This window comes from Orbicella faveolata, unplaced genomic scaffold, assembly GCF_042242905.1.
Source record: "Orbicella faveolata isolate gen_17 unplaced genomic scaffold, um_ofav_v1 contig_27, whole genome shotgun sequence".
NCBI classification, from domain to species: Eukaryota; Metazoa; Cnidaria; class Anthozoa; order Scleractinia; family Merulinidae; genus Orbicella; species Orbicella faveolata.
In genome coordinates, this window is record NW_028301555.1 from 3,792,910 (window position 1) to 3,815,528 (window position 22,619).

At 38.8% G+C, this 22,619-nt stretch overlaps 1 protein-coding gene and 2 pseudogenes across 1 annotated transcript; 1 reads left to right on the forward strand and 2 right to left on the reverse strand.

Annotated features, from left to right (window-relative positions):
• Positions 1 to 995: 995 nt before the first annotated feature.
• On the reverse strand, positions 996 to 4,287 carry LOC149107196 (uncharacterized; annotated as a pseudogene).
• Positions 4,288 to 13,740: 9,453 nt separating this feature from the next.
• Positions 13,741 to 15,635, forward strand: LOC149107197 (trace amine-associated receptor 365-like). Its single transcript, XM_089297219.1, has one exon. The coding sequence runs from the start codon at positions 14,075 to 14,077 to the stop codon at positions 15,074 to 15,076; it is 1,002 nt and encodes a 333-aa protein (XP_089153345.1). The 5' UTR covers positions 13,741 to 14,074; the 3' UTR covers positions 15,077 to 15,635.
• Positions 15,636 to 18,298: 2,663 nt separating this feature from the next.
• LOC149107198 (uncharacterized) lies at positions 18,299 to 22,584 on the reverse strand (annotated as a pseudogene).
• Between the last annotated feature and the right edge of the window lie 35 nt (positions 22,585 to 22,619).

Sequence of the window (22,619 nt, forward strand, 5' to 3'; positions counted from 1 at the left end):
TATATTATTGAAGGTGAAATGAAATGAAATCTTTTATTTTTACTTAGTGACGCATCCTTTTCATTTGAAAGTAAGTACTACATTGTTTTTTTGATGTGTCTGCTGTTAAATTGATAGCAGTGAGTAACGTAAATCCTTGAACGAGTTAATTTTGTATGTTACTGATATGAACCATAAATAATGAATTGACTTTACAGTAAACGTTTGGGCTGTTGAAAATAGAGAATTTAATTCTATTTTTTTGTCAACATGGAGGATAACCACAATCAGAAAATAGGTCCCCAAGACGTAACTGTGTCTAGTCCTGAGTAATTGAGATTTATGCATTGTTGCATTGTACGGTCACGAGGGTTGTCCAATACTGTCGAGTAGATGTTCCCAAATAACTGCCCTACAAAAGGGTGTCTTAGACTTTTGAATTTCAACCTCGTTAAAAACTTATGGCTTTGTGTGTTAAAGGATATCACAAGCTTTCGAACATCAAACTTTAGGGTGGTATAAAAAGAAAACGAAGCGATCTTTGAGAAATCGGAGACATCCTTTTGGAAGGCAATGTGTAACGAATCATTTGCGATGTTAAACACGTTGCGGCGATAATCGTGGCTATAAACGAACTTAAAGAAAAAGAAAGGGTAAATATCGCTTCGCTGCGCAAAATTTAGAAAACTTTTATGTTTTTGAAAAAAGAAAAAACGTAATCAAATTCTTCATTTATTTAGCTTTCAAAAATGTACACTTTATTGGCGTTTATTTTTAAAGCCCCACCACGAAACATATTAACGTGAGGTGGTCAATTGTGGTATACTGATACCTTAAAATGCGTCTCAATCTCGCACCATAGACCGCGATCTTTCTCGTGTGCGCCAGGAATGTGTGCAGCTTCGCTATAAGCGCGCGCTTGCACTGTGACAAAATACAGTCATTGTTCACGTTCATGCAGAGTGTTGTGCGTGCTTTCTATTAGCGAAATTTTTCACGCTGATGTAGACAAAAAATTCGAAACGTACCAGAAATTTATTCCGATTGTCATACGTTGTCATCGGTGGGTTCACGATAGGGTCATTGCAATAGAAAACTTGTTATGTTTGGCTTTATACTACCTTTGGTGTTTCTAGACCGGGGAATATCCATATCTTTATGTCCTTTTCCACTGTGCTTTTGTCATAGCGGCGTTTTGTCGATTGTCAATCATTGATTCATCGATAAGAGTATTTTTGCGATATACTACGGATATGTTAGCGGCGTAAATGACCATGCAAAACGCATCTGTTTATGTCCTCTTTCACCGTGCTTAAATGACCATGCAATGTTTCGTTTATACTACCTTTGGTGTTTTTAGAACGAGGAATATTCATGTATTTATGTCCTCTTTCACCGGTGTTTTTAGAACGAGGAATATTCATGTGTTTATGTACTCTTTCACCGTACTTTTCTTATAGCAACGTAAATGACTATGCAAAGTTTCGTTTATACTATCTTTGGTGTTTTTAGAACGAGGAATATTCATGTGCTTATGTCCTCTTTCACCGGTGTTTTTAGAACGAGGAATATCCATGTGTTTATGTACTCTTTCGCCGTGCTTTTCTTATAGCGGCGTAAATGACTATGCAATGTTTCATTTATACTACCTTTGGTGTTTTTAGAACGAGGAATATTCACGTGTTTATGTCCTCTTTCACAGTGCTTTCGTTATTATAGCCTGTGAACGAATCGACAACGTTGGACCGCCGGGTCTGTTGTTACTAATGAGATGCGATTTTCCGATCGACAACATCCACGTTTCGCGGTCGTGTCCATTCGACGAATCGAACGAATCGGTCGAATCGACAACGTTGGACCGCCGGCTCTGTTGTCACTAATGAGATGCGATTTTCCGATCGACAACATTCAGGTTTCGGGTCGTCTCCATTCGACGAATCGATCGATCCGACAGGCTTTATATCCACCTAATAGCTAATGAGATGTAATTTTCCGATCGACAACGAATAGAAAGTTCTCTTTTCCGATGGAATCTACTCGACAGTATTGGACATGAGTGTTCTTTTTACGTCTCACAAAGTAAACAGTAAACGCCTTGCAATGCTGTTGCTCCAATTGAAGTCGCAATTCCTTCAGTTTGATCAGCAAGGTCCATGGACAGGACTCACCACTCAAACGGCATTTGGCAGAAATCCTTAGGTTTGCCGACAGAGCGTTCATTATTAACTACCGCCGGTAAAATCAAACTTGAGCTCAACCATGAAGCCATCACCACTGCGTTTATGGTCGCTACTACAATGTGCTTTTTCCATCTTCTTCGCCAGACAGCCATTACAGGCATATTTTGATATCGAGTTTCAATAGCTAGCGAAAGACTGGTGAAAAACCACTCAATTGCCCATGCGACTGATGTTGTGAGAGCAGAGGATTGTAGCAGCTGGAGGGCAGAATTGTCGCTGCTGAAAAAATAACGATACAAGTGCAGGAAGCCATTGACGGAGATGACACCACTTGATTCGTACAAGATGCTCATTATGACAATATCAGCTGTTAGTCTCTCACGACGAGGAGTACGGAAATTCCCGCAGCGAACCAATCTCCTTTGCCAAATCTGATGGTATATGTGGTCGATGAAAACCATAGCACTGCGTTCTATCACTTCTGCAATTCCATGGATCACTCCAATCACAGCAATTGCTTTTACATCTTCAACATCCACTTGTAAAAATCTCAGCATTACAGCCGACCCATAATACAACGGAACCAACAGCACAAATGAATGTCCCGGATGGCTGATTCTCCACAATCGCTGGACACAAAAGCGTGACACTCCTTTAAGAAAAACCGTGATGAGCGGTGCGAATATGGCAATGAGTACTTTGCCAACAATGTTGTCTTGTCTGTTATAAGCTGGATATATGAAATAAGCTTCAAGAATACCCGTAACATATGTTAAAAAAACATGGAATTGCTAAAGATAAAAATAACGAGAGCTGTTTTTTTCTTGGCCCCCTGCAAAAATGTTTGGTAATGATGCAGACTTGAACACACAGACACAGAAAAAATAGAACATTTCCTGGTAGCACTTGAAGCTTTGTCAAGTTGAAGTGAGCAAACACGAGAGCTTGGAGTAGGCGATAACATACATCAAATATATAAAAAGCTAGAGCTGTTAAGGAAAGTGTCAGTTTTAGTCCTGATATTTGAAATGGACGAAAATAAAATAGGCTATTGACGAAAAGCCAACAGTAGAAGAAAAAGGCAAAAATGGCTTCGGAGACAGCTCTGATCCATCGTAGTTTGTTCGGTATCGATTTTTCTGGATGGACTAAGCAGTTGAGCTGAGTTTGAAAGCTGAGATAATAAACTAAAATTGAAATCATTCCGACAATGACGGCACTTAAAACAGACAACAGAAATCCAACGTAAGCTGATTTGCAAACAGTACGGACGAAAGACGGTCTAAACTGCTTCCAAGCCATAGCTCTATCGTTTCCTACGTCCCCTGTTTCTTCGGTTTCTTCTGTCGAGCATGCGTTCAGCAACCTTGCCTGAATCTTGGAAGAGAGCAAATAATCCAACGTTCAGTTACATCTCTGTCACTGTATTCTTGGTAAATGAGCTCATCTACCGGCCGACAGTACCATTCTTTGCCCGTGTCTTCTAGAGGATTGTACCCAAATAACTCCAAATCGCGCTCGGCTTCATCAAAGTCGGAATGTTCAGCAACACTGCGGGTGAAGCTAAAAATTATGTGACCGATGAACTCAACAACAGCGTGGCCAATCATGTCGTCACGAGCTGCAGTTGTAGAATTGACAAGCGAGTGTATACGGGCTGTGTTAATATACCACTATTGCACACACGAGAAAGCAACTATAACGTCAATTTCCTCCAATAAACCTTGATTTCTATATATAGCTTTAGAGAGATAATGTTTATTATATATTTATCAGTATTCTTCGCTGTAAGTGTCTCAGGCCATCAAAAAAAGTAGTTTTTCTTCCGCAATGGATTACATGTAGAGAAGTGCTGTTGACTATTTCAGTAGCGGCGGAAGTGATTATTTAAGCAAACTCCCACGATGGCAACTACAATTGCTTAAATTGGAAAATTTACTGCGATGATCATTCTTCACTTTCATCTACAACCGCAGTTCATATATGGATTATTTCATATAAACGTCACATCATTACAACAGGAAAATCACGCAAAAAAAAAAAAAAAAAATTAACGAGCACACCAATGGCTCTGCACGTCCGTTATAGATCTTTGTACATTTCTTAGCCGTCTTCTGCAAATCAACAATGTGAAACAACAATGTAAAATGACCAAGTTTTGGGCATTTTGGAGAACACGAACGACTAATGACAGCTAATTTTTCGTATTTCCTTTTAAACTGAACCTTGTTACTCGCATATTTAACGCGATCACGTTTTGAGACTGATCGGCACACGCAACAGATCTACATAACTAATCGCGAAATTCGAAGACAAAAATATAAAACCATTTTCTACTAGGCGTCAGGAACTTAAGCAAACAATGACTGCAACGGCAACGAAAAAACGTAACTAAACAAAAGATTAAATGAGAAGAATAATCACTATGCACGTGCGTTTTAAATCTTTGTACATTTCGTAGCCGTCGTCTGCAAAAACAACAACAACAACAACAACAACAACAACAACGTGAAATGACCTAGTTCTGCGTATTTGGAGAACGGTAGCTTTTTCTTATTTCTTGTAGGAATTGATCGCTGGTATTACATATTTAGTTTCAGCAAGTTTTCAGACCGATTGGAGTGCTGAGCAGATTTAGATAGTTACAAAATTCGAAGGTAAAGTATAAATCTACTTTTTATTAGGCGTCGTCCCTGGCGGCGGCGTCGACGCTACTGCTTAAGGTTCCTAAATTGCCAAGACAGAATGAGACGTTGATCACAGAACGAGAGCATGGCATTCTATCAAGTCAAATGCATGCTGGTTGGTTAATAGGATACGGGTAGAGTAACCTTTCTGAGGGAAGGAATAAAAGAACTATTTAATCAACTGTGTACTCGACTTTGCTTACGCAGCAAATAGCCCGCGCGGGATGCTACTAAACTGAGCATCAGATGCCGACGGCGCTTTTGCCGATGGTCGAATAAATTCATAGGCCAGAATTCTGCCAAAAGCTGTAACAAATTTATTGCATTTGGCTACGAAATTTTAACTACCTGGATATGTGATCTTGTGTGAAAACCTTCAGCTCAACATTATTTTTTTGTATCAACTAAGTGTTAATTTTAACTTCTTTGTGCCAAAAAAGGGTTAAAATAAAACCATATCGTTAGAATCGTGATTTTGTGTCAAAACGTTCAGCTCTACATTATTTTCTTTCAACCGAGTGTTAAATGAAAATATCCTTTGTGCCAAATAAAGGGTCAAAACAGAACCATATCATGAAAAGTTGTGATTTTGTGTCAAAACCTTCAGTTCAAAATATTTTTGGCTTCAACCAAGTGTTAAATTCCTGTGTCAACAACAAAACCATATCTTGAGATTTTTTATTTTGTGTCAAACCCTTCAGCTAACATCATTTTTTGTTTCAACCGATTGTTAAATTTTAACTTCCTCTGTTCCAAAAAAGGGTTAAAACAAAACCATATTTTGAGAGATGTGATTTTGTGCCAAACTTTCAGCTCCACACTATTGTTTTGTTTCAACCGTATGCTAAATTTTAACTTCCTTTGTGTCAAAAAAGGGTAAAAACAAAACCAGTCTTGAGAATCGTGATTTTGTGTCAATACTTACAGTTCACCATAATTTGTTTCAGCTAAGTGTTAAATTTTAACTCCCATTGCGCCAAAAAAGGGTTGAGGATTAGAGATTCACTGGTAGATATTGATTATTGGTTAGAGGGTGTTTTAAAATTCTTTTTCTGCCATGGAAAATAAAATATAGCATCATTCCGTCCCTTTTTTTTGATATTAATGTAACTAAATCACTCCTGGGGGAGTGGGGCTATGACACGTGCGACCATCTGTCCCGGTGGGGTAAACCTCTGACCAGTAATAGATTGAGCCCATACATTAATCCGGGTAAGTAGGATGAAAACAAAAATAAAACTTTTATAAATGTTGATGAAAGCTGAGTGGTCCTAAAATGGGAATTATTTTTGCCCCCCCCCCCCCCCCCCCGCCAGTATCCCGCTATTTTCAGCTTCTTTTTGAGCCTGCAATCGTAAAATGGTTCACGCTTGCATTATCTAACTGACATAAAATGGTAACAATTAAACTGGTACTGGTGAGCAAAATAATGTCGCACCAAATTATCAATCCCAAAGGGGGTTGTATCCCTCGTATAAAAGAAAATTGTCGTTCTTTTAACTTTGCAAGGCTACCAACCCGAGAAGCTAATAAAAAAGGTTTATAACCTTTTCTTGTTGGATGTGCAGCACACACAGCAAGAGATACCATACCGTGGAATTTCGATTGTAACAAAGGGACCGCAGGCTTTCTTGATTGGGTTACAACAGGAACACAAGGGAATGGAACAATTTTGTGGCCCCCGATGAAGATTGTCAATGGGACACAGGGTATTTTACTTTCGGGATCCAAGAGAATGGAATTGGCTAGCCCACAATATTAAGAACACTTAAGGAGTTGATAGTTTCAAGCGGACACTTTTTAATAATATGTTTCATGCGAAATAACTTTGGATAGATTTTGAATAATTTTGAATGTATTTTAAATTTAATTAAATTACTGTAAATAAGTTTTCTTAATTACCACTATTCTGTAATAGTTAACACTGTGACTGAAAAGCATGTATACATGCAGTATGTTACTTTCCAGGGACATTATAAGCATAAGGAATTTGGCCGGGCATCGCTCTTTAAAGACACTTAAATTAGGCTTTCAAGCTACAGTTCAAGCTCAATAATGATAAACTTTGGAACTCTTGTCTGCAACCGCTTAAACTGCAACTGAAACGGCTAGCACGCAAGGCAGATGATATAATACTACTGGAAACATAAGAAAGGATACCATTCCACAGGCCAGGTAAGCTATTATTCGAGAATTAAATAGTTCAACACAAGCAGTTGAAAAATAGTGTAAAATTTACATCGATAAATTAAGACCTGATCTTGTGGCCAGTGTATTTTGAAAATGACAAAACTTTAAATTAGATTTTGAGGATTTTTGGAATTTAGGCAAAATGTCGATACAATTCTCTCCTCCGCTAAATATAATCCCTCCAAAGTTTAGATGGAAAAGAGGCCCCCCAATTTAAGCCAATGATCGCCAATGGATTTATATTTAGATTCAACTTTCAAAGAATAATAACATTTTTTCTTATTGCAAACAAGTTCCCCTACCGTTTGCTAAATGTTTTTGTTTGTGTGTGTTATTTTTTACTTATTTAATTTCGTTTTGTACATCATTGCCCAGAGGCCGTTAATAGCAACATATCATTTCAACTTTTCCATTGAAGTTCTGTGAGCTAAAAATTCTGTGAGAGGAATCTTCATAGTGGACTTACGCAACCGAAGCGTGACCCATAAGAAGGGGTATTTTACATAAAGGCCAGGTAAACTACTCCTGGTGAAATAATTCAACACCAGTCGTTGAGTACTGGTGTAAAAAATACATGAATAAATTTATAACTAATCAAGTGTCCTATGTATTTTAGAAACAACAAAACTTGAAATTGGAAATCGGGGGACTGGAGGTTATTCAAAGACCTTTTATCTTAATATCTCGATACCGATGCCAATTCCCGCCTAATGAGATCCTCCAAAGTTAAGACGCACAAATCCTTTTAAAATATCCCCCCCCCCCCACCCCCCCAATTGAAGTAAGTAGTCGCCAATGAATGTATAATCAGGTTAAAGGTTTTAAAGAATGATAACATTTCTACTTATTGGAAATAAACACCTTACCGTTGACGTTCTCTTTGTTTTGTATTTTTGGGGGCGTCATTACACAATACAGCGACTCTATGAGTCCCTGCCAAATGTAGACGCAACTATTTCTAAAGGCACCAAAAGAACCCAGTCTGAAATAAACCTGAATACATATAAAGTTTCGTTTGCATAACACTTAATAACGTTTCATTGATATTAGACGCAAAAACAGGTCAGAATTTTGAAGGCGTCAATAGCAACTTTTCTTTAACTTTTCCCCTGAAGTTCCGTTAGCTGATAAGTAAGGCGGCGAATTTTATTTGTTTCGATTGTTTCAGGGGTTTCCCTCACTAGAATTTGCAGGTATCGGCCACTGTTACAACTAGAATAATGAATTTTACCAGTATATATCTGAGGCAAAGAGATACGAAAACAATTCAACGCGTTACTAATTCCTTGGTATAATATCAAATGTTTGATGGGAGAAATTATAAGATTCCACGGTTCAAATGTCCAGAGGACAAAGTCGTCTTCGGAAGTCAGGTAAGGACGAATTGATAATTAGCGAAATTAGCTTCTAGTAAATATTCACTTCAAGTTTTTGTTGTTATTGTTGTTTGGTCAGTATACTAAAAATGTTACTCATGGCTTTGTCAGAGACATCTTCATAGTGGATTTCACAACCCGAACGTCACCCAAAAAAGATGGCGTTTTACACCACTGGAAAAACAAGGAAGCCGGATACCCTTCCACAGGCCAGGTTATAACTACCTTTGATGAAACAATTCAACACCAGCGATTGGGTACCGTTGTTAAGTTTCAATCAAAAAATTAAGAGCTTATCAAGTGGCCTTGCCATGTATTTTGGAATCACCAAAACTTGAAATTGGAAATTGAGAAACTGCATGGATGTTATACAAAGATTTTGTATACAAAAGTCTCCTGTTTTTTTCGGCAGTTCAAAAATATCTTTTTGATAACTTTCCCTCCAAAGTTTAGATGCAAAATCTTTCCATTATAGGTCTCCCAATTACAAGCCAATGAATTTCTAATAAGTCCCATTACCGTTTATGTTATGGTTTGGTTCTTTTTTTCTTTTTGGTATGCCATTATAACATTTCAGTAACTCTATAATGTTCTTCAGGTGATTGAGACCTTGTTTCTTCCCACATCGTTATGTTGAGAGAATTTTAACAAGCAGTATTTTTTTTTTTCGTGCACCTAAAATTGTTTGGACACTGAAGTCCCTTCCAAATATAAATGCAACTATTTCTAAACGCACCTAGAAAGTCCACACGAAAATAAACCAATCAGGACATATTCTAATATTCTTTTGTGTAACACGTAATAACGTTTGATATTAGGTGTATTAATAGGCTTCAAATAAATTTAAAGGCGCTAGCTAAATTCATAGGCGTTAAATAACTTCATGTTTACTCAGCAGCCGCCAATCTTGACTGATCATTGTATATGTTTGCTTGAAGTTTTGTTAGTTGACTACTATTAAGGTGGCGAGTTTTCGAGAGTTTTCTTTCATTTGCTTCGAGTCTTTCAGCGGTTGACTCACTCTAAAATATGTCTCCATCCACTAACACTAACACTAACAACAACAACAACAACAACAACAACAATCTTAATCTAAACTTGGCTTTATTGTAGCAAAATACTGTAGTCTAGCAAAGGAGGTAGAAAGAAACACTATTAAAGATTCACTGCATGCCACCGGCTTGGTCGACATAACCTCTACCTGCCCTAGAGAAGCACCTTAGCAGGGACACCCGCAGTAAAAACAAAAACTCTATCAGACCGAGAAAAACCTTTGCCAGGCATCACACGCCCTTTGGCAGAAACAAACACTCTACCAGACAACGAGTAACACTTGCCAGAATCGCTGCCAGGAAAAATAGAAAATCGATAGCCTTGCGCGAGAAACAACTTGCCATAGACCCGTGCAAAAAGACACTAATTCTTGAGTTCACTGGTGGGTACAACAATAAATATTATATAATAATTTAAAGTTGAATAAATCCGTCTAACTCTGTAGGAGCTACAAACATTGAACTTTACAGCTATATATCTGAGGCAGAGATATGAAAGCAATTTAACGCTTTGCAGAAGATGAATGCAGACTTCAACAATGCGATGGTCTAATACCAAAACGTTTGGTGAGAGAAATTTTCACGGTCCAAATGTCAAGAAGACAAAGTTGCCTTTGGAAGACAGGTCATGACGAATTGAAGTTCGAAATAAGCGTCTTATTAGTTTATAATAAATATTCTCTTGTTTTATTGTTAGAAATGCTGTTCATTGTTTTGTGAGAGGCATCTTCATTGTGGATCTAGGTAACCAAGTGTAACCCTCAAAAGGTGGTATTTTATCTCGTTTTTGGTTTGATGTCATGTGTGAAGCCAAAACAATCCAAGCTGAAGAGTAAGAGTTTGAGTGTTCTGAATGCAAATTTGAAATATTCGCCTCGAACTCTTGGTTCGCTACAGTTCGTCCAAATTTCACATGATGGGATGACTTATGCTTTCAACGGAGTTCTAATCGGCTCTGGAACTGTGTGTAGACAGTTTTAATAATAATAATAATAATAATAATAATAATAATAATCATAACAATAATTCTTGTTTGAAACACAAGTGTTGATAATGTGTGCAAGAGGAGATGCCAAATGCTCTGCGACAAGTTTAACACAATTGGTGGGATATCATCAGGTCCAGTAGAGCAGTCCCAACGCAAGCCTTTGATTTCTCTTAAAACTTGGACGCGTGTAACATGCCGAAAGTGAAATGTCATAATCTGGCTCGAACCCATCGATCCGGCTCTGTAAATCGCCCATGTCAGCTGCAACAGAAGCTGTGACACGTTCAGCCGTAGATGCGAAGTGCCTATTCGAGTCATAGGGGTTTTCACTAGGATCATGGGTGTGCGGTTTATTGTTTTTCAGACTTCCTTGGGTCTCTTGGACGAGAGTGCATTCATGTCATAAAATTACTTCCTTCAATTTGTTTCTACTAGTCTCCCAAAATGCCTTCCATGCATGCTCACTGTGGGGCTCCTTGGGGTTACACCTACACTCCTTATGCCCGGGTCGTTAAGCCAGGGCGCCCGTGGTCTTGTCATCTTGATACGTCTTAATGGCGCATGTCTATCTAGGAATTTAGTAATAAGACTGTTCAGCGCCCTTATCTGCTCATTTGGGTCTTTATGTCCATATACCACTTTCAATGGGAGAGTAGAGAAGTCCTCCTTAAATGCAGTCTAATCAAACTGCTTCTCATTCCTGATGTATTTATATCTCGGTTTTAACGGTAATATATACGGTGCGTCGTGGTCAGTGTCAATGGGGCAGGGCAGCACATCGGTGTGTGTGACTCGCCTAGGTAGATTTGTGATGAAGTGGTCGATATGAGTGTTCTGCTTGTCTTGGTAGCCACTTTTTCTAGGTTTAATGAATCTAAGACTTCTACATAGCGTTTAACCTCAGGTTTGTCCGGTCTCAGCATGCCAATGTTCTTACTAGTTTTTTCGCTATGTAGAAAAAGACGATGTACAGAGAACGAGATACTCGATGACAAACATGAGCTGAAAGAGGGCAAGACTGAAGAAATCGTTGGCCAGATTGACGATGTATGGGCCACGTACGGAACCCAAGGTCCCGTAACATGCAATAACTTGGATTATTATATGGCTAGCTCGCTCGGTCAATACGGCAAGGTCTCGGTTTGAGATCTTCCGGTAAAGACCTCACTATTGGTTAATAAGTAGTTAGTATTGCACGCCTGTCGTGATAGGAAAGATGTTCGTGCACCACTTTCCCAGGTCCATCATTTTATTAGGCTACCAATAAACATTCTGGGTGGAGGGGCTGGGGTGACCTAACCTCTCACTTAGGGCTTCTCTGGAAGAGAATGTAGCATTTTTAACCCCACGTGATGAAATGTATTGTTCGCGTTTTTCCTTGTGATTGGTTAATTGCTTTGGGAGGACGTTGCCCCGGTTACAATAGCCGTATTACAAGAAGGAAACTTACACGAACTGAGACGTAAACAGTAATAAGAATGTCGCTAACAAGAGATCCGATGAGCAGCTCTGTAGCTTGGTAAGTGTGTTGTTGATCTTGGTATCTAGACCTTTCTAGCTTGGTGGTTTACTGTCACATTTCAGACCATGTGATGAGACTATAATTTACGAGGTAGTGGCTTAAATGTTGTGCAACCATCATATAACAGCCTTGTCATGCACAACTCCTCTCTGTATAAGATTGCCCACATGTGGAACCAGTTACCAGCTATCATCAAATCCTCAACCACTTTGGTACAATTTCGTTCTCGTTTGAACGGTGTGGAGTTGCAGGGTGCCAGTGTATGAACTGTATTTTTTAACTCAAATTTTTAATATTAGGAACAGTTGCTCTTAGGAATATTTAATACTTTAATTCTGAATTTATCTTAGCGAATATAGTAATTGTAAGTAGAATGTTAATGTAAATAGTCAGTGCGTTTTTGTAATGAGCCCCTGGCTCGGGAGCCGGAGATTGCGCAACCACTCCCTACGTTTACGACTTAAAATAAAGTTACCTTACCTTACCTTACCTTACTTTACTTCGCTTTCAAATTTTCAAACGTGTATCAATAATTTTTAGATGGATAAAAGACAGTTCTCTAGAGAATATCACGTGGTCTGTAATGAGAAAACAAACCGCCAAAGCTAGAAAGGTCTATTTCTTAGCGTTCCCCTACAAAACATTAACGCCAACTATCCCGCGAATTCAGACCGGTTGTCCGGAGAACGTCAGCCACAACCAGGCATTTTTTTTGTTTCAAGTTTGAGTTAGTTCAAACACCGGTTGACCTACTAAGTTTCTCTAAGGGAAATATATTAATTAAAATTAACGGTTTTTCAATCGACGCTTAGTCTTCGGTGGCGCTGTCAAGTGGCCTCTACGCGCATTGTATTCTTCCTTGTGAGAAAAAAAAAAAGAAAAAAAACTTATGAAAAAACAAAAACTTAGGAAAACGTTTCTCCTTCCATCTTAGTGTGGCTTAAGAAAATTTGTCCCACGTAATTTTGACAGACAACATATAGTTATTTGTTTTTCAAATTTGAATTCCCACTTCCTGTGCCCAGAATGTCACCTGCATGGTTTGTACCGTAAATTAATTAGCATTCTCTCAAGTCGATATATAATAAAGTCCCAGACAACTTCGAACATCTATTACCCTGTTTGAAAAGGTGTTTGCACTTCTTTTTGGATGCTCGACCAAGACGGACAATATATATGCATTAAGCATTTTTAAAAACAGTTTAACTTTCAGAACAAAGGCTATTGCAGGCTATTCCAAAACTAGTTACAAAATCATAATTAACAGCCATTTCCGAGAGATTTAATTCAAGTGTTATTCAGCACCTTAGTTCGAAGAAACACAACTTAATTTGAGAATTTTCTCTTGATTTCCTCACACTTTGTCAAAGTTTGACGGATCCATTGGGGGAATATTTGTTTAGAGTATCTGCTCCATTAGTCGCATAAGTGGCACGCAAACTGACTAAAAGACATCTAAAAAACAGGGACATTAGCGACGCGGTTTTCCAGATGTCTTTCTACGCTTCCCATTGCGTTAATATTTGAGAAAGAATACAAATTTGCCAATGTCGATGCGGGAAAAATATTAGTTTCTTGTAAAAAAAAATTCCTAATGCAAAACCAGAGTGAAACACATACCCTTTTTCAGACCAACATGGACCCAATCTTTGCCCTCTACAGACCAAAAGAGCTCAAAAATCATACCCATTGGGGTCGCACATACCTATATAGCCCATGTAAGGGAGAACTCCTCCCCCCTCCCCCCTCCGGGAGGAAAGACTTCTTTCTAGAACCTGCTTGAAAGGAGATGCGGTACTGTCAATCACTATGGTAGACGATGACGAGTTTGTCGCTATATCTTAATTCACAGAATGACCAAGGATGCGAAACTGAAGAGGTGATGACAAGAGTGACAAGAATTACACACTTGGTAATATTGCACCATATTTTTCGTTATTCTTGAACTTGTTCTATGAACATTAACCACGATTTCAGGCCCAAATTTACACAACTAGTATTAATTTTTGCGACTTATCAAAGAGGCTTTCTATCCAGGATAAAAAACTAGAAAAGAGTTAGTTGCATTGATGAACGAAGAAAATTCCTTTAACGGAACAAATGGAGAACGCTACAGTGCTTCCCACTCGACCAGGTCCACCTGATGACGTGAAAATGGTTTCGCTCAGTCTTAAAGCGATTCTGATATTCCCTACCATTTTTGGCAACACTCTGGTGTTCAGAGCGTTTTACAAATTTCCAAGCCTGCGGACTGCATCCAACATTATTTTGGTGAGTTTGTCCGTAGCAGACAGCTTGACGGTGTTCCCGTTCATCCTCCATATGAGCTTCATCGCCTTAACGCTTGTAAAGAGCGCTTCATCTACAAGCATCAAGTGGCTGTGTGAATCAAGTGCGTGGTTAAGCCTTGTGCTTACTTCTGTCATCATTCTGCACCTAGCTTTGATCAGCGTCGAGCGCGTAATTGCCGTGAAGTATCCCCTGAGATATCACACTATTGTGACTAATCGCCGAGTGGTGATCGCTTCCATCGCAGTGTGGCTTTGGGCTGTTGCAGCTACGCTCGTGTTTCCTCAGGCGCTCAGAGCAAACAGCAGCGGTAACGCTTACGAAAAGCTTTACAGAGCGTTCCACCCATGCATCAGAGACCAGGAACGACCACGTCGGCGCCATGGCCAAAGAGTACCATCCTCAGCTAGAGATTCATATCAAATCTTCATGGTGATTTCACTGCTTGCTATCCCCATTTTGATCATACTGTCGTCCTACTTGTATGTCTTCGTCGTGGCTCGTAAGCACAGAAAACAGATCCGAGAGCAGCACAGCACGCATGGAGTCTCAACCTGGAGGAGTGAGCTGAAAGGTGCTTACACTCTCGGCATTGTGGTGGGAGTATGCCTCTCGAGTTTCGTCCCGTTGTTAGTGGTCACAAGCTGTCGAGTCTTCGGGTCGCGGCATGTCGTACGCAGCCTTAGTTGGCCGCTCAAGTTCATCGTTTACGACCTGGCTCTGGGTCTAAATGCCTGCCTTAACCCTCTCATCTACGCCTGGAGACACGTGAAATTTAAAAATGCATTTCGCGAGCTTCTGAGGTGTGCTTAGCGAGTATCTCGCTTTGCGTGAAGGTGACGGCAAACTAAGTTGCTGAATAACGAAGTCAGCTGGAAGGACCATCAGTAGTAGCTTGAGTTCTCAATCGTAGAGACCAAAGTGACATCGCTGGTAGAGTTCCTTAGGAATCACAGTAAACAACTATGACTGACGAAGGCATGGTTGGCTAGAATAAAGTAATTTCAGTTGTTAAACGTAAATACGAGAGTTTCTAATTTTCTTAAGAGCGATTAATTTGTAGATCGACTGTGCTACAATTGAGAATTGCACTCTGACCAAGTACCCTTCAAATGGCTAGATTGTAAAAATAGTATTATTTAAGCGCACCAACACAGCAGTCTTCCCAAACAAAGCAATTAGCTTTCCAGCTATGGGAAATTAAAACTCGATGTTTATACAACTCTTTGCGCCAGTAAATACAAAAGTGAATCGACTTATTGCAAAAATACAACAGAAATCAGAGAGATTAGTGAAGCATGTTCTTGTTCACTCACTTTGTAGATGAATAGATTAATATTGCTACTATTAAAATCCTTTGGATTAGAGAGAATTTATAAAGTGTAACAAATGCTTTATTCGACTGGCGCGCCCCATTAACCCAAGCGCTAAAGGTTTTGTTTGAAATTTCTCGCGGTCTAACTGCCGCGTTGAATGTAGGTCTGGTCACGAAAACATTTAACTACAACAACACCAATTATCTCAAAATTAGAAACCTATTTTTAAGTCAAAAACATGGGATACTTCAATTCTCTGCCTGATTTTCTCGATTGAAACCCAATTCTACATGCATCAAAATACTATTTTTTTCTAAAATATAAAAGAAAGCTTTCGACACGTAAAGAATTAAACAGCTGCTCAAAACATGGCAACTTAACAAGAGCTTGCACGCCGAAAAACAATTAATCTGCATTCATCGTCACTGGCGCGGTTTGCTGAGCAAATTTGCATTTGTGGTTTGCCTTTGACAGTGTTCCCTTATGTGAAAAAATATATATATGTATCATTTTGGTCCATTAAGGCTTAATCATGGCTTCCTATTTGCACATACAAAAAAATTTTTAATAAAGAGAATAACCACTGCACAGAAGGCGACATATTCAAAAGGAAATTTTCAGTTTCCTTAATTAAAGAAAATTTGTAGATGGATAAGGCGCTCTTTGCGTGCTGGATACTATACCGGAGAATTGCCCTTTACAACGAAAAGCGGTTAAAAACAAGTTAAATAGGGGTGCGAAATTCCAAAGAGTACAAATTATGCGCGGAGACTCGGTAACTGCGGCTTTCCGTTAGGAGAAAACGAAATTTAATAATAATTACACAGACTGGCGCTGGCTAAAACTTACGAGGTATAAAACTAAAACAGGATCATCGTGAAATTCCTATTATTCTCTCAGTTTTATTTTTGTCCCCAATAATAAAAAATTATGAGTGTCTTTTATTTTATCTCTGGAATAAGAAAAATAACCAGCCGAACACCTGTCTCTCCCTACTATTTTTTTAATATTTATATTCTTAGATATTTCATAATATTTTGTTCCCCATGTGCCCTCATTAACCCATGCATGTGTAGCACGAGTTTGTTTGATAGGAGCGTCAGTTGTCGTGGGTTCGTCATGCCTTGAGTTGAGTCTTCACAACGGAAACATTCACCCTGTTCCTCTATTGCCAGTTTTAATTATTGGTCCAAATATTGGTTTTTGACATGACGAAAACTGGTCTTCACCGTCGTGCAGTTTTCTAATATAAATGAAAACGTTTTTGACAGGGATATTGAAACAGCCGTCCAAAACAAGGCAAATTAAGGGCAGAGAAGGAAAGAAATTAATTTACAGTCATCGTGGAGGAGCAGATTTTAATCGACAGCTTGACACACAAATCAACTTCAATGGCCGGAGTGTCACTAGTTGTGGGCGATCTGTTGATTAAGTTGACACTCAATTGTTAAAGGCTGAAAAACAGAAATTGAAAATACATTAAAGTATTGATAATTCTTATCCAAGAGATCGAGCTATTTGCGCTTCTACTGCTGAGTATAACAAACTTAAAATTGAGCGGCTCAATAGTCTAAAAAGTAGGCACACGCTAGGGGCCATGTTGCGACGACGTGAGGCGACAACAAGTCAAGAGGCCATTTTCGTATTCTCGGTATTGGAGTGGACCTAGCTTGGAAAGGAGGCTCATGCGGGGGAATACCAATAAAAAGAGATCAATGCATTTGCATTTGAAAAGGCTCGCCGCGTTAGCTTCAGTTGCAAGCTAGTTCCAGTCGAATACCGAGAATGCGAATATGGCCTATTCGTGTGTGCGAATAGGACACATGTTGCAGCGACAGTACGCAACCTGGTGCCTTGTGAACTTTAGAGAGCCAGCAGACACATCAGTGAATTTGGTGTGGCCCATATCTATACCTTACTTTACAAGGGATGTGCGTTAAGCAACACTTCAGAGCGCCAAACAAAATTTAACCAGACAGAGAGTACAATCCGGTGGTAAATACATACTTTCCAGACTAGGTTTAGAGTAGTATAGAATGCATCGAACTAACCTCGTTGCTGCGTTTCGCTGCGGACTCTCTGTGTCGCTGAAATTCAACAGGTGCGTTCTTGCTCACAAATTGGGATTTCCTGCATACGAAATAAAGGAACTAACCTCCGAATTGTGTCTTCCTCAATACTAATAAGCGCGTCGTTATTTAGTCAGAAGAAAGCGAGATACCAAAAGGGGGGGGGGGGGGGGGTGCGGGTATCACAATGGCGCAACAGGCTAGCTTATTCGCTATTAGAACCATTAACTGTAAAACGATAATACCAGCGAACTTTATTATTAATCTTACAGTAAATTCATGAACTCTTGTCACATTAACTATCCACCCCAGTGGTTTGTTGCAAGTCTACTCAATTTCTATTCATAAACAATGGACGGACCACGAGGTTATCATGTGAGTGCTCCAAGGAAATGACACTTTGATTGTGTCTTTTTTGAAAAAAAAACAAACATTTACTATAGAGAAAATAATTTTAAAAGCCAAGTTTACTTAGTTGTAGTTAAAGTTCAAAATCGTTGTAATGTATTAAATCGAGTTTTCAACATACACTCGAGTTTTCAACGTACACTCCTTTTAAATTTAAAGTTGTGAGTGCACCCGCAATTACTACGCACGTTCACATTTGCCGAATTTTTTTGCGGCATTGCGGTGTTCAGACCCCCCCTTGCAATGCTGTTGCTCCAATTGAAGTCGCAATTTCCTTCAGTTTGATCAGCAAGGTCCATGGACAGGACTCACGACTCAAACGGCATTTGGCAGAAATCCTTAGGTTTGCCGACAGAGCGTTCATTATTAACTACCGCTGGTAAAATCAAACTTGAGCTCAGCCATGAGGCCATCACCACTGCGTTTATGATCGCTACTACAATGTGCTTTTTCCATCTTCTTCGCCAGACAGCCATTACAGGCATATTTTGATATCGAGTTTCAATAGCTAGCGAAAGACTGGTGAAAAACCACTCAATTACCAATGTGACTGATGTTGTGAGAGCAAAGGATTGTAGCAGTTGGAGGACAGTATTGTCGCTGCTGTAAAAATAGCGATACAAGTGCAGGAAGCCATTGACGGAGATGACACCACTTGATTCGTACAAGATACTCATTATGACAATATCAGCTGCTAGTCTCTCACGACGAGGAGTACGGAAATTCCCACAGCGAACCAATCTCCTTTGCCAAATCTGATGGTATATGTGGTCAATGAAAACCATAGCACTGCGTCCTATCACTTCTGCGATTCCATGGATCCCTCCAATCACAGCAATTGCTCCTACATCTTCAACATCCACTTGTAAAAATCTCAGCATTACAGCCGACCCATGATACAACGGACCCAACGGCACAAATGAATGTCCCGGATGGCTGATCCTCCACAATCGCTGGACACAAAAGCGTGACACTCCTTTAAGAAAAACCGTAATGAGCGGTGCGAATATGGCAATGAGTACTTTGCTAACAATGTTGTCCTGTCTGTTATAAGCTGGATATATGAAATAAGCTACAAGAATACCCGTAACATATGTTAAAAAAAAATGGAATTGTTAAAGATAAAAATAACAAGAGCTGTTTTTTTCTTGGCCCCCTGCAAAAATGTTTGGTAATGATGCAGACTTGAACACACAGACACAGAAAAAATAGAACATTTCCTGGTAGCACTTGAAGCTTTGTCAAGTTGAAGTGAGAAAACACGAGAGCTTGGAGTAGGCGATAACATACATCAAAAATATAAAAAGCTAGCACTGTTAAGAAAAGTGTCAGTTTTAGTCCTGATATTTGAAATGGACGAAAATAAAATAGGCTATTGACGAAAAGCCAACAGTAGAAGAAAAAGGCAAAAATGGCTTCGGAGACAGTTCTGATCCATCGTAGTTTGTTTGGTATCGATTTTTCTGGGTGGACTAAGCAGTTGAGCTGAGTTTGAAAGCTGAGATAATAAACTAAAATTGAAATCATTCCGACAATGACGGCACTTAAAACAGACACCAGAAATCCAACGTAAGCTGATTTGCAAACAGTACGGACGAAAGACGGTCTAAACTGCTTCCAAGCCATAGCTCTATCGTTTCCTACGTCCTCTGTTTCTTCGGTTTCTTCTGTCGAGCATGCGTTCAGCAACCTTGCCTGAATCTTGGGAGAGGGCAAATAATCCAACGTTGTTACATCTCTGTCACTGTATTCTTGGTAAATGAGCTCATCTATCGGCTGACAGTACCATTCTTTGCCCGTGTCTTCTAGAGGATTGTACCCAAATAACTCCAAATCGCGCTCGGCTTCATCAAAGTCGGAATGTTCAGCAACACTGCGGGTGAAGCTAAAAATTATGTGACCGATGAACTCAACAACAGCGTGGCCAATCATGTCGTTACGAGCTGCAGTTGTAGAATTGACAAGCGAGTGTATACGGGCTGTGTTAATATACCACTATTGCACACACGAGAAAGGAACTATAACGTCAATTTCCTCCAATAAACCTTGACTTCTATTGCATTTGGCTACGAAATTTAACTACCTGGATATGTGATCTTGTGTGAAAACCTTCAGCTCAACATCATTTTTTTTGTTTCAACTAAGCGTTAATTTCAACTTCCTTTGTGCCAAAAAAGGGTTAAAATAAAACCATATCGTTAGAATCGTGATTTTGTGTCAAAACATTCAGCTCTACATTATTTTCTTTCAACCGAGTGTTAAATGAAAACTTCCTTTGTGCCAAATAAAGGGTCAAAACAGAACCATATCATGAAAAGTTGTGATTTTGTGTCAAAACCTTCAGTTCAAAATATTTTTGGCTTCAAGCAAGTGTTAAATTCCTGTGTCAACAACAGAACCATATCTTTGAGATTTTTTATTTTGTGTCAAACCCTTCAGCAAACACTATATTTCGTTTCAACTGAGTGTTAAATTAAAATTTCCTTCGTGTAAAAAATAGTTAAAACAGAACCATTTCTTGAGAATCGTGATTTCGTGTCAAGACCTTCAGCCAACATTATTTTGTTTCAACCGATTGTTAAATTTTAACTTCCTTTGTTCCAAAAAAAAGGGTTAAAACAAAACCATATTTTGAGAAATGTGATTTTGTGCCAAACTTTGAGTTCCACATTATTGTTTTGTTTCAACCGTATGCTAAATTTTAACTTCCTTTGTGTCAAAAAAGGGTTAAAACAAAACCATATCTTGAGAATCGTGATTTTGTGTCAGAACTTACAATTCAACATAATTTGTTTCAGCTAAGTGTTAAATTTGAACTTCCATTGCGCCAAAAAAGGGTTAAAACAGAACCATATCTTGAGAATTAGAGATTCACTGGTAGCTATTGATAATTGGTTATCGGGTGTTTTAAAATTCTTTTTCTGTTATGGCAGAATAAAATATAGCATTATTACGTCCCTTTTTTATATTAATTCTTGAAACAGTAACCTCAACATTAGCTGCAACTGAATCAATCCTGGGGAAATGGGGCTGAGACACGTGCGACTATCTGTCCCGGTGGGGTAAACCTCTGACCAGTAATAAATTGAGCCCATACATTCATCCGGGTAAGTCGGATGAAAACAAAAATAAAACTTTTATAAATTTTGATGAAAACAGAGTGGTCAAAAAATAGGAATTATTTTTGCTCCTGGTACTATCCCGCTATTTTCAGTTTCTTTTTAAGCCTGCAATCGTAAAATGCTTCACGCTTGCACTAACTGGTATAAAATGGCAACAATTGCACTGGTACTGGTGAGCAAAATAATGTCGCACCAAATTACCAATCCCAAAGGGTGTTGTATCACTCGTATAAAAGAAAATTGTAGTTCCTTTCACTTTGCAAGGCTATCGACCCGGTATGCTAATAAAAAGGATTATAACCTTTTCTTGTTGGATGTGCAGCACACATAGGAAGAGATACCATACCGTAGAATTTCGATTGTAACAAAGGGACCGCAGGCTTTCTTGATTGGGTTACAACAGGAACACAAGGGAATGGAACAATTTTGTGGCCCCCGATGAAGATTGTCAATGGGACAAAGGGCATTTTACTTTCGGGATCCAAGGGAATGGAATTGGCTAGCCCACAATATTAAGAACACTAAAGGAGTTGATAGTTTCAAGCGGACACTTTCTAATATGTTTCATGCGAAATAACTTTGAATAGATTTTGAATAATTTTGAATGTATTTTAAATTTAATTAAATTACTAGCCTGTAAATAAGTTTTCTTAATTACCAGTATTCTGTAATAGTTAAAATTGTGACTGAAAGGCATGTATGTATGCATGCATGTTACTTTCGAAGGACATTATAAGCATCAGGAATTTGGCCGGGCATCGCTCTTTAAAGACACTTAAATTAGGCTTTTAAGCTTAAGTTCAAGCTCATGCTCAAGCTTATGCTTGTGAGTTAATTACAGTGGTATAGCAGTGGTCTGTACCATAACGCACAGAACATGACAAAGCGTGACATGAGCAGTCAAGCCGCTGGACTTTGTTTCATCGTTCGTCATTCGGGCATTATAACAGTACACAGAGCCAACTGGAATCTGTGTTGTTCTAAAGTGCCACATATATGGAATCCAACATTAAGGATACAAGTTTGTCATGCACGCTCAAGATTGAGAAAAAATATAACATGGGTGCAGTGACAGAAATTAGATGCAGATGCATCGGTGACAAATCTGGTGGTAGATGCATTAGTGGCATAGTGCCCGAGTTTGTCAAAAAAAAACCTATTTTATTTTAAATCGAGTTGTCTCGCTCCGACAGAAAGGCAAGGTAAGCTTTTGCATTTGGCAATACGGACTGAAGAAGCAAAAAAGTATTTTCATTATTCTGAATGCCAAATTTATAATTGTTTTAAAAGTATGTTAATTAATTTTCTATTTTAATATATAAAATTTTCGCTTTAATTTTAGTAGTTTTATTTTCAAGCGTGTTGTAAGGTCAATAAATTTTTATTATATATGTATACTTTTAATTTTTAGCAGGGTCTCCATTGATAGCAGTTGCATTTA